This window comes from Thermobia domestica, chromosome 4 (assembly GCF_964235325.1).
Source record: "Thermobia domestica chromosome 4, izTheDome1.hap1.1, whole genome shotgun sequence".
In the NCBI taxonomy this organism is placed as follows: domain Eukaryota; kingdom Metazoa; phylum Arthropoda; class Insecta; order Zygentoma; family Lepismatidae; genus Thermobia; species Thermobia domestica.
In genome coordinates this window covers 321,079,493-321,093,178 of record NC_137457.1, presented here as the reverse complement: position 1 = coordinate 321,093,178, position 13,686 = coordinate 321,079,493, and the positions used below count along the sequence as shown (strand labels likewise).

General features: G+C 37.9%; 1 protein-coding gene across 3 annotated transcripts in view; it reads left to right on the top strand.

The window, feature by feature from the left end:
* Nucleotides 1-13,686, top strand: part of LOC145684377 (transcriptional coactivator YAP1-like) — a 375,649-nt gene that overhangs the window by 277,310 nt on the left and 84,653 nt on the right. For all 3 annotated transcript variants that reach the window (XM_081756622.1, XM_081756623.1, XM_081756624.1), the window contains exon 3: nt 2,631-2,774. In XM_081756622.1, the coding sequence (XP_081612748.1) occupies nt 2,631-2,774 (144 nt within the window). The remainder of the gene's footprint in view (nt 1-2,630; nt 2,775-13,686) is intronic.

Sequence of the window (13,686 nt, the reverse complement as noted above, 5' to 3'; positions counted from 1 at the left end):
TAAATAAAACAAGCGGCCGCCAACTGGGCGCCTGCCTGTCGAAAAAAATGAAATGAAATCTTTGTGTTTTACGTCCCACGGTTATGGCGGTTAGGCTAAAGGAGACGGTGATGATGAGTAATGAATGAAATGGTGGAATGAAGAAAGTAGGAGGAAACGGGAGAACCCCAAGGAAACCACGCATACGGTGTTTGTCCACCACAAAGTCGCCTGCCTGTCGATTCCACCATTTCATCTAGCACACTGTTCACAGCCTACCAGCAGATCGGGTTTAGCGTAGGGATGGTCACAAATTTTCGGTTCCAGACCTGGATCTGAAGAACCGGTTCCAGAACCTGATCTTGGGAACCGGTTCCAGACCTGGAACCGAAAAACCGATTCCGGAACCGGATCTTCTAGAACAGGATCCGTTCAGACCCGAAAACCGGTTCCACCAGGAACCGGTTCTGGCCATCCCTAATTTAGGTCCTATGGCTAGCGTTGAGCGTCATTAAAAATATGTAGTTGTGGAGCGTTTTGGTTTGTTCGGTCAGAGGGAGGGAGTAAGACGAGTTCTTGACCTGGGCGAGAACTAGCCTAGTTGCGTCGCTGTTACTTTCGTATGTCTTACTGTGTATTTTAAATATGATCAAATGTCCTAAAGGTATTGAATTCCTGTGCGGTCTTTTGATTTTTTAGCTCATTAATTTATATAGAAAAGTATGGATCTGTTTTTGAAATGAAGTAAAATTTTGTTTCATTTTACTGGTTTCTTTATGAACCTATTTAAATGTTTCTTGGTGTCGGAAAATTGTTACATGTAATGTATTATGGAACAATTTAATTTACTTCAAGTAATATTAAAGTTAAGCAAGGGACATATAACTAAACTCGAAAAAATAATAAGTGAAATTATAAACAGAGATGAAAACAAACTGTGCTAGGATGATTATTTAATAGTGAAATCAATATTATATTATACTACTGAACACTTTATATCATAGGGGCCGCGGTGGCTCAGTGGTAGAGCGTTCACCTCTGGTGCATAGGATCCCGGGTTCAAATCCTGCTCCCACCAAGTGAACTTTGTGGTGGACAAACACCGTGTCCGTGGGTTTCGTCGGTGTTTTTCCGTTTCCTCCCACTTTCTTCATTCCACCACTTCATTAATTTCTCATCACCGTCTCCTTTATCCTAGCCGGCATAACCATGGGATGGCGTTGTTGGTATTAATTACGAGGGAAAATCAAATGAAAACCGTAAAAGTACAATACATTTTAGAATGTAAAAACGAAAAGGAAATCTTATCTCTTATTTTTCAACGTAGCCCCTTTGACGTTGAACGAAAGTATTTCACCGCTTCGGAAGTGCATGGATAACACGTTGGAAGAATTCTTTTGGTCGAGATTGTAGCCTCCTTTGCACTACGTTTTTCACCTCGTCATCACTATTGAAATGCTTGCCTCCCATCGCTTCTTTTGAGTAGTCCAAACACATGAAGGTCACTGGGGGATAGGTCTGGTGAATAGGGTGAATGAATGAGACAAATTTGATGTCATCGATAATCGGTGAAATGGGTAATATGCGGTCGAACGTTGTCATGCAGTATGAGTACACTTTAGGACAAGTCCTCGTCGTTTACGCCTGATTGAAGCGCGAAGTCAATTTTTCAGCAGGTTTGAATACGAAACACTGGCTGTCACGCCTTTCTCCATGTACTCTTCCAAAATTACTCTCTTTGCATCCCAGAAGGGAGTGAGCATGACCTTTCCTGCTGATAGTTGAGTCCGAATTTTTTGGTCTCGGCGAAGAGCTATGCCGCCATTCCTTGCTTGCTTTTTTTGGTTTCTGGTTGATGATAGTGAACCCAAATCTTAAACCCAGTAACAATCCTGTCCAGAAATGCATAACTACAAACACGAATCACCATACTTTGCTGCCATCCTGCGATGAATTTCATTTGGTTTCACACCTTCACTACTCAAAAAACGGATCACCGAAAACTGTTCTAACGCGGTGCATGTGTACAGTGGGGACGCCATCTTGATACTGATGCTGCCGCGTTGTCGTTCTTCCAATAACACTCTACCACCTGTCGGTCATTAAGTGCAGTTCAAGGCGTATTACTGCCACGTATCGAGGCATTGTCCAACTTTTACAGCATTTAATTGCGTTTTTAAGGTTTTCATTTGATCCTTCCTCGTAGTATTTTATAACACGATTGTATTTTTATGATTAGCTTATGCTCGCGACCCTTGGTACTCAACATTGTAGAATAAATTAAGAGCTAAAGAGTGACTGTATTGCTTCAGCATAAATCCGCAATATTCTAATCACAAGCACCAATCATGTCATCTCTGTCGCGCTGATAGATGTTGCTAGATGCACTACCACTTAGGGGGGCCCTTGAATAATTGTATAAATATGGTATGAAACTTTATGTGCTTGGAATACAAAATAATAATAATAATAATAATAATAATAATACTGTTAAATGTAAGAAATTAGAACTTTTAACTGAGCACAGTTTTAAGCTATAATGCACAGGACCGAAGGCTCGGGTGGAACTGATTTATTTGAAATTGATTCACTGTGTGCCGCCCGATATTGCTCGATACAGTGTACTTACTGATTTTGTTTATTTTTATCAGGGACAGGCAGCGGAAATGCTCAGCTCAACCCAGATTCCCTGGGACCTTTACCTGAAGGATGGGAGCAAGCGGTGACGCCCGAGGGAGAGGTTTATTTCATCAATCATCAAACACGAACAACCAGTTGGTTCGACCCCCGAATACGTAAGTTTTCAACTTAATCTGCAATCAAAATCATGTATACCATTAAATTCTTATTTTTTGCTTTTTGGTTGCGTATGTATTTTGTGCTGGGGCTCAATGCAAAATTGTTCTTAATGTATTTAATGCATGTGGGGGTTATTCTCATAATGTCTGGTTGGGTTTGTATAACGTGTTATGCATTGTTACGATATTTGTGTAATAGCACCAAGGTTTTCAAATTTCTTAGGAATTTTTTTAGAGCAAATTAGATCAGGCCCGTATCCAAGGGGGATCTAGGGACCTGACCCCCATAAATTTTTGCTGCTTCCCCTTAAATTTTCATGGTAGACTTGGAAATGAATTATAATATGGTTTGAATCGGGCCCTTCTAATTTTTACTGTTCCCCCCTCACATTTTTGGCCTGACTACGGGCCTGCATTACATATACACGAAATCGTGTTTACAATTAACCAAATTTTATTTTGTTCAATTATTTCAGTACAAACAGTAAAACGATACGTATCACTATTAACAGTGAGGCAGATGCATTTATTTTGAGGGGAAGCAATAAATTAGCCAAAAATATTGCGGTTGAAGTAAATTTTACACCGGGCAGTAACATCATGGAATAAAAGAAATAAGGTGTATTTTTTTTTTGTACAAAGTTGATGCTTTGATTTTTCTTAGTTTTATGTACGAGGGTGAGTCAAAATTTGTCCGCAATGTAGGTATAAATCTTATTACATTGTTCATACTGAGCCCTGTCCTCGTTTATTGTGTAGTTATGCTGTTGTAGTCATGCTATGGAAGTTTGATCATAATTTCTCCATTTGTCTTCCTTTTGTTGCAGATAGATCATGGCCGCTCCATTAGAAGTTTGCACCAAAGAGGAACAACAAGCAGTAATCCGAATTTTTGTGGTCGGAAGGTGTATTCCACTTCCAGACGATGTGCTAATTCATCAATAGTCATTTGTCTGTCTAATAGAACCATGTATTCATGCTCAATCTTCTCATCACTTGTGGCCGTAGATGGTCGACTGGCTCCTTCCTCGTATGTTAACACTTGTGCGACCATTTTTGAATTTTTCAGTCCATTCGTAGACACTGTTCGCCCCCGTGTTGTGCCGAAAGTCTTGTTCCTCTTTTGGTGCAAACTTCTAATGGAGCGGCCAGGATCTATCTGCAACAAAGCAAAAGACAAATTGAGGAATTAAGGTTAGTTTAAAGAGACAAGTTTTACCGATAGATGTCACTACAGTCTGCCTATCTCATGTATTTTTTACCTTTTACGAAAATTCACGATTTCTCTTACAAATTTCAACCTAGAAATTTCAAATTCTTAGAAAAGGAACTTGATAACCTATCGAAGACAACAAACCGTGCCGATTTTTTTTATTTAGAATTTTCTTCGTTGTTGAAATGGCTTAATTGTTTGAAGGGATATCCAAACCTTTAACAATATAACCTTTTCCTTCTTTCAACAATGAAGGAAATCGGCACGGATTGTTGCCTTCGATATTTTATGAACTTCCTTCTCCAAAAATTTGAAATCTCTAGGTTGAAATTTGTAAGAGAAATTGTAAATTTTTGGTGAAACGTAAAAAATACATGAGAAAGATACGAAGACTGTAGTGACATCTATCGGTAAAACTTGTCCCTTTACACCAACCTTAACATCAAAGTTCCATAGCATAACCACAACACCATAACAATTAAGTAAGCGAGGACAGAATTCAGTATGAACAATGTAACAAAAATTGTAGCTAAATTGCGGTTAATTTCTGATTTACCCTCGTATAAGTTATAAGCATTCTTCCACGTCAGGAGAGGTCCAAAAAGGGTATATGATATACCAACATTCAAAACATAATTTTATTTATTGTTGGGGTATATCATGTAATGACTTGGCGTATGTTTCAAAATCGAAACCAGTGTTGCGCACGAGATTTCCTAAAATTTCTCGTCTGGAATTTCAAACCGTACTTCTTATACTGCTTTCAAGGCGACACGAGATATTTCGCGTTTCATGAGTGTCACTAGTCACGAAACACCTTGCTGAAAATAAGTCGAAATTTGAGAACCTTTGTTGCTTATGCAGTTGGTGTTGTAATGTCACTACATATGTACAGTATACATATATGTACTACTAATGCATGTAGGAGCAATTTATATAAACGGATTAGCTTCGTAGATGTGGGAAAATGGTAGGAGGCAGTGGTAAATGAATGCTTTTTAAAAAAAAAATTCTGAGCCTTCCATTTTTGTAAAGAACGTAATAGTATTCTAGTTATCAATCACTTTGAAACCAACTTATGAATCATGTTCAAACGTAGAAACTTAGTTTATTTTATTATTATTCATAACATAATAATTCACTTATTTATAGGTGATGCTTCGTTGTTTATTAATGTAATGGGTCATGTTGGAATCTAGGCTACGCAACAGGAATGATAACACCAGATCCTTACGTTTAATTGATAACAGAAAACCGTTTGTCGCTACCTACTACCGTTTTCACCCTATTACTGTCTACGTTAAAGTGGAAAATACCTAATTCCTATCACTTCCGGTGAATAAATCACCTCCATCAACAAACTCAATTCCTAAGATTGATCCTTGTACATTCTGGCCAAATTTGATGATGATCCATTAAGTAGTTTTTGAGATTTTTTTTTTTTTTTTGGTCTTCCGAACGGACAGATAGGCCTACGATAAATATGTAAAGCAACTTTAGTAAACCAAACTGCTCAGAAAGCGTTACGTCTCACCAGTGGTACTATTCTAAATTTCCCCCCTAATTTCGTGATAAATATGCACTATCTAAAAAGTGAGAAAAAAAAAAGCAATACTTTCCGAAAATTACTCCTGCCACGTTTCCGTTTGGGACTTAAAAGAAAGCGGAGTTTTGCAAAAGCAATTGTTTAAGCCAATTTTCTGAAGGTTTAAGAGAAAAGGATTCACTGAGACTAAACACTTACCATTTCGAGGGCATTTCCTCATTCACACCACAGATGTCTGAAGGTATTGAAAAATTCAAATTTAATTTATAAATGTACTGGTGCACACCCTGTCAGAAAATCTTGGATAACGTCCTGTATATATATATATATATATATATATATATATATATATATATATATATATATATATATATGAGACATATTAGATAGATAGGTAGATAGATGCATATAACTCTTTTAGGAAACAAACCATACGAGTTGGGCCCATTTTTAAGAATTCGTAGTAATTAAAGTACAATTATATCAATGGAAAGAGGAAAGTTTCGGTGGGCAATGATGGTTCCCGAAGCGGCCGGTAGAGTTCGCGCGGCAATAGGCCACCATTCGTTTCCCTCTCAGTTATGAGTGAGATGGCTACCGTGGAGTACAAGGTTTTCTGCGTTCTTGAGTTCGCAAGAAGTGAGTCACAAATTGTGGTGCAGCGAGCATTTCGTACAAAATTCGATTATGTTAAGGAAGCTGTTTACGTCCCACATCTACCAATAACTCTAGACGATCAGGAGAACCGTATCACAGCTGGCGAACCGGCTGAATAGCACCACTGGGTGTCATTGTTATTACACCGTTAGATGTAATTAAACGTTACCCGAATAATTGAACGGGTAAGTGGAGAAAGGAGAATACTTCAGAAACAAAGACCATTCTGTGATAGCAATGTTTTTATAAGGAAGAACTTAATTTCATTACATTTTTTAGCATTTTGGAAGATAAAAGACCTGAAGGCTACAAATATCCTATAAATATATATTTTGTATAAGCAAGGATATTTCCGGAAAGCGGTTTTGTTTTCATCGATTCAATTGTTGGAATAAATAATCGTTATCAGAATGAATAACTGTTGGAGTAATTATTTTTATTATAATAATTCCCCGAATAATTATTAATTGTCCGAATAACTGTTTAAATAATGCGTTGCAGTCGGGTTTGTGTTAAAATCTATTCCAGCAGCGAGGTCATATGAGACGCGGATCTACAGGCCGTTTCAATTGGATCGAAACCACACTAGCTGCCGCCAGGAATCGAACCCGGGTCTCCCGCGCAGAAGATGCCTACGTCAACCATATAGTGACCCCGTGTAGCGTAGTCGCTAACGCTCTCGCCATCGGTGCGAGCTGTCCTGGGTTCGATTCCAGGTGGGGGCAGTCAGTCGAAAAAGTGTAACACGCTTTTTCAGGTCAGTCACCCTAAATGAGGTTTTCCTCATTCACACCAGGCAAATGCCGGGGTGGTACCTAACTTATAGGTCCCAGGCCGCTTCCTTCCTTCCCTTTACCCGTATTGTGTGCTCGCCAAGGGACGTCATCCCTCAAAAACGTGAAGGGCTAAATGGCCTTAGATGCCGAAAGCCCAAAAATCTAAATCCTAGATCCTGGTCAACTACATAAAGCACGAGGGAGCTCAGTGCAAATAATCCTCATAATATTCAAATGTTGGAATCATTCCCACATAGCACACTACGTCCCTGGGATGTCCCATTTTGATCCCAATCATCCCATTCGGTTCCCGGGATTATCGGGACAATGAGAAGACATACCATGGACGCCCTGCATGGGACGTCCTGAAGGATTCCCATGTATGATGTCCACGGGACGTCCCAGATAGGACAGGAGGTCCGAGGGAAAACCAATATACATCCCTTCGTGGTCCCGTTGAATATCCCGTATCCCGGGATATTAGCGGACATCTGGATCTCCCGCGGAAATCCTGTGGATATCCCGGGAGCACATTCGGATAATCCCGGGATGTCCCGTCGTCCGTTGCGGGCTCAGTATCGGACATCCCGTGGACGTACTTGTGCTATGTGGGTTAAGTTTAAAGAATTTACTACTTGAATGTTGAATTATTTGAACTTTATATCATTAGTTTAAATTACACTTCAGTATAGGTAAACTTTGAGGAAATCGCTTCTAGTCAATCTTCATTGCCCTCAAAATGAATTGTTGGTGACGCCTTTGGTTCTAATGTGTCTTGCTTTAATAGGTTTACCTCTCAGCCAACAATTAGCGAACCTACCTCCTCGTTTTGCTAGCTTAAGAGGGAGAAGGAGTGCGCCACAGCGGCCGGAATATTGGTGTTCAATTTAACATGGGATCTCAACCATTTTTTAGGCAAATCACGGTTTCATTTCGTTCTTTCGCAAAAATGTCTCAGTAGCGCACTAAATATGATGCACCTCATTTTAAAGGTGCAATTTGAACGCTGTGCGTGATATTTTCTTCTTATAAATACAGATAATTATAATCCAAATTCCCATAAGAAAATGATCAAAATCAGACGGAAAAGTCTTCTGTTTTTTTACAGTAAGGAAAAGAGCTAAAAACTCCGGACTTTTTTGAGAATGGAGTAGAATCTTTGTATTTGTGCGCTACTGTACTATTTTTTCGCTGTTTCCAAAGACATCCATTTCACAATCGATGAGAAATTATATCCTTCATAATTGAATCTACAGAAATCAGAAATCAGATTTTTTCGTGTTCACGTACTTGGCCGTATAACTGCTAGATGGCACTATAGTCATTCCTCATCCCCCTTTTCTTCTCAGCGGGAGCCAGTCCTTTTGAAAATCTACTTTGAACTTCTTAACAGGGGCGGGAGGAAGGAAATCATTGTGAAGGACGGGAACTTCAAACACGAGGAATGGCAAAATTTATGACCTCTTTGGTTGATGGTTTCTGTTTCAGCAGTACAGTGTGTTTGTAGATGGTTTCTGTGAGAAGAAGTAATTTGTGTTTGTAGCGATAAAGTCAACCTTTCGACAAAAATTTGTGAAGGAGAAGCCGAACCAAAGTCTTCGTTTATCTATTCCAAGAAAGAAATGAAAACTTCCTGCAGGACTAAGAATATACATGCAAGAAAAAAAATAAGATACATTATTATAATCTTTAGGATAGATTAATTCCCGAAATATTCTTTGTTTACCTGTCAAAAAATCAAGAATAATATGGTATAAAGCTCTTTCATCAGCTTCCATCGTACAACATACTAGACACACACATTTATATACATACATACATACATACATACATACATATATATATATATATATATATATATATATATATATATATATATATATATATATATATATATAGTGGCGGATCCAGGATATGATCAAGGGAGGAGGTAAACCATAGTTTGCCTCTTTATCCAGAGTAAACAGGATTGAAGCCCATTTTATCCAGTGTATACCTGAGCGTCAAGGGGGGGGGGCTATAGCCTCTATAGCCACCCTTGGATCCGCGCCTGTATATGTAAACTATTTACAGTGCCGGAGTTACGTGTAAGCGAAACAAGCTATAGCTTAGGGCCCCGCTCTCTTGGGGGACCCAAAATCTAAAGAAAAATTGGATTTCTAAAATATAAGAAAATTTTAAAAAATAAAGTAAAATTTATATATACGTAGCAACAGTGCTTCCTGCTGTGTAGCCTACGTTCGTGTAATTAATAGGGCTCCTTCTACCAGTCTGCTTCCTAAATTATCTCTAGTTTCTTCATATCTGTATGTAGGGTGCGTATGTTCATCTGGACACATAAAGGACCCCATTACCTTCAACAGCTTGGGGCCCCACTAAACCTAAATCCGACTCTGACTATTTATGCATGTTTGCTCCCTCTTTTTTCGAAGCAGTGCTTCTTTGATATTGCTTCCAATTTCGGCAGGTTTTACCAAGGGGGGAAGAGTCCTTACCCATTCCAGGCATTCAAACTAGGGATTGGACTACTTGCTTCCAACATTCTGTCCCCCATGTTTCCCGGTCTGAATCAATTGTCTAAAGCCCATAAAACATTCAAATTCATATGTAGATGTTGCTCATAGTGTCGACACCTATATATTTCTCAATCAACGGTAGGGGTGTTTGGTATCCTCAATCTGTCTCCCTCTTATTAGCGGAGCGGTAGTAATATTCGGTAGTAATTCTTAAAAAAAAATGTTTTTTAATGTATGTAGTAACACATAGGAAACTAAATTTTAATATACCCTAGTAGTATAGAAACGTACCATACGGTACCTTACCAAAATAAACACCCTATGCCAAGGACGCAAACATTAACAATAATAAGAAAAGATAATAATAAACATTTTAAAGATATTCTTTCATTAATCAAGTCGCACTTAAAAGTTTAAAAAAAATGTTTATGCGTGACTAAAAAAAGGGATGCGCTCTCATATAGGCTTACAGTTACTTTATAAATTCTTAAAATAACGCACTCCATTCTTATTATTTAGTCTTGCATAAACAAAATTATTTTTAACTTTTTAGTGGGAATTTATTAACAAAAGAATGTCTTTAAAAGGTGTCTTATCATTTTTTTTAATTCGTTGGACACCTTTTCCAAATCCTAAAGTGATATGCAACCAGGGATACCAGGGCTGGTTAAAGGCTAGTATTTATTTTAGGATAAGGAAGTTGAAAATAAAAACATATTAAAATTTGCTTTTAAAATAAATAGATATATTGCAATGTCACCGGACTTACATCGCTCTGCAACAGTTCTTAGTTCTATGACGTCAGGAAATAAGTTCAATTTATACGAACACTTATTTAATGTTTGAAACAAACACCTGTTACATCCTTGTACACTCATGTCCAAAATGATTGTCGCATTTCTATAACTGTCTTCTTGTAAAAATATCATGTAATAATGATTTTGCAGGAGACTTTTAATACTGATACTATGTGTACAATCGGGAAATATATGTGGTAAATTTCATAGGAAAATACAGTAATTATAAATACGAAGATTAGAATGAGTAAAATAAAATGTTGCTAAATGGACACGAAAGTTTTGTTTTCGTTTTATTGTTCTTATTTACTGCTCTTTTGACATGAAATTTGCCACATACATGTCTTTGCCGATTGTACGCATACTAACATTATAAGAAATACCGGGTGAATTCGTTATCAAATTATATTCCTACAACAACATATTTATAGACATGCGACAATAATTTTGGACATGAGTGACACATTTTTTAATTCTATTGTTAATGAAGTGGTCTATTTCCCCCAATAAAAACCAACATCAAGCAGGGCATGTGCTCCCTCCTGTCCTTCTAAGCCAGCCCCCAAGGCTGAATGTAACATTGCGGCTTTTTCCTGTTATAATAGGAAAAACTCAGGATGGTCAGCAACTGGTATCGAACCCAGGACCATTCGAATGTGAAGGCGAGAGAGAGGGTAAATCTGGTGGTCATATTTTGAAAAGAAAATAAGGAAATGGATTCCACTAAAAAAATGATTCACATTGTCAATACATTTCAAATCTTTGTCTGGGTTTTCTGCCTTTCAATTCCAAGTTTTTTTTTTTTTTAACCACGAAGGCCCTAAATAAATTAGAATATCGACTCTCCCGTGTGTGTGTGTGTTTTTTTTTTTAATATTGGCATGGTTCTTCATTTTATATCAGATTCTTCCCGCACTATTCTGTTATTTACCATAGGTAGAATCCTTTGAGAAAGAGACATGCGACAAGTGCTTTAGTTCTCTATGGTATGTTTGTGACCGTTGTAGATATTTGAGTGGCTCTCTGACAGGGAGCTGACGGCTGATATCATGTTGGTCCCTCTTATTTATTTGTTTCTTCAGTTCTGTTTCTCTTTTAGCCAAAAGAAAAGAATTTCACTCTTCTGTCCCATTTACAGCCGTAACCATCCCCCTCCTACGCTGTCCAACTTTGACCACATGCAGGGGAAAACGAAGGAAAAGGACGGGTGCATTTGCTTTGACGGCATTTCAGCGACAACCCCATCTGTTGCCAAAATAAGGAAACACTTTGAACTGCAAGGAGAAACTCTATCCTCGATTTGTCAAGGTCACTTGACTCCCGCCGGCTCTTAAGAAATCATCGGGGTAGAACGTACAATGTTATAGGCTATTAAGTGTTATTATTATTAGCCACCGTAGCTTACTGTCATATTTTATAACAACTTTAAAGGAAAAGCATAAACTGTCTTCCTTTCCATTATATTCTTTTTTTGTGCATTAATTGAAATGTGCATCCATGGCAAATGACTTACTGATAGTCTGAATGTTGTTATCTGAATACACAGTCTTTTTAAATTCTTTTTTTTTTCTTTCTTAAACTGTTGTCTGGATTTTCATTAGAATAATGTTCATGTACTTGTTGTCTGTCGCATCGTGCTAATTGGAATATAAAATTGTTATTTTTGTTGAATAATAATAAGCAGACAGAAATCAAAGATGTGTGAAATATCATGCGTGCATAAGTGTGGCAGCATATATGTATTCATCTACATTAGTTTCATGAACAGTTACGAATGAATTACAGGCATTGGCTAAAATTCTGAGTAAACTATTTTATCTGAATAACTTGTGATCCTTATCCTACTTTCTTTACATTGAAGCTAAGAATTAAATAGGAGCACTTAGGGAGCCAGCAAATATTTTAATCGACCCTAGCCATAGGAGCTAAATACACGGTTCTCATTGGTTGGAGTTATCTGTTTCTCGCCACGTAGCATACATATAGCACAAATCAAACGCAAGTTCCTGTCGGTCCTCGTAGCCGAGCGTGCTAGCGAGCAAGTTAATAATAAAAATCTCTTTTGGCAGGGTTCAAATCCGGCCTAAAGGAAATTCTTTTTAATTTCTTTTCTTAAATTTTAATAACACTTCTCTCATTAAAGTAAGATGAAAATAATATTCATTTGCCCTTTATTTAATGCATAAATTGTGGTTTTTCCACAATTTACCTAGAGATTTCTGGTAACCCTTATGAACAGTGACGTTATAAACCAACAAAAGAGTAAGAAGTGGGACCCTCACGAAGGATGGGTTTGTAGGGAGTAGTGGGAAATTAGATAGGGGGAGGTGCGGGAGGCCCCAGCAGGGGAAAAGTACCATTTTGCACACACAACTTTATTGATTAAAAAAAATATTTATTACGTCACGAAAAATAGCTGAGCGAGCGAAGGGGGTTAGAAGCCCCGCACGGCTCGATTTATTTTACCTTTGCCCCCATGATAATACCATGTGACATGACGTCACATTCGGGTGCTGCAGCTTCGATGTAAATCTAACATCACTCACATCCTTGTAAAAACTTAGAAACAGTTCGCTAGGGTAGCGCGTGAAAGAAAAATGCTAGTAAGGAGGCAGTGTGTTCTATCAGTGATGCTAAGACATGGGAAAATTTAGTTTTTTTGTTTTTTCCATTAGCGCCATATATGAGATTTTTCATCCGTATGTATACTTTATTAGCAGCAACAAAATTCTTTATGGAGGGAAAATGGACTAACGAGTCCCGAATAATCTTCAAATCAATGTCAAATTTTATTACTGGAAAATACATGGATGCTAGTGCAGAAGTTACTTCTGATTTTTTTAAAAAAAATCAACAAATGGAAATAGTACTTTTTTTTTTAAAAAAAAAAGAATAAATTAACGGGAAAAAGTGTAAAATACGAAATGAGGAACAACTAACTTGGAAAACGTTCCACATGAAATGTTGTTGTTGTTGTTGTTGATTTTAGTTTAGCGTCCCTTTCAGCAGCGAGGCTATATGAGACGTGGACCTACTGATTTACGTGGAATCCGAACCACATGAGCTCCCGCCGGGAATCGAACCCGGGTCTCCCACGACAAAGGCGCGTACGCTAACCGCTTAGCCACGGAGGAGCTCTCCCCATGAAATGAGCAGAGAATAAAGTTCACATAGTTTCTTTAAGTTCATTAGAAGTTGATGTCTCAAAAGTGTAATGCAAATACGAAGTTTTCAGAAGGAAATGTAGACATGTTTTCATTAGCATTTGATAAACGTAAAAGATAGAAATTTACGTATAATTAACTGATATAGTATTGTCAAGTGCATGGGCGCCCGAAGGGGAGGGTAGGGTGGGGCTCTAGCTCCCCGGCTCACGAAAATGTATTAAATTTATTAAGATTTTC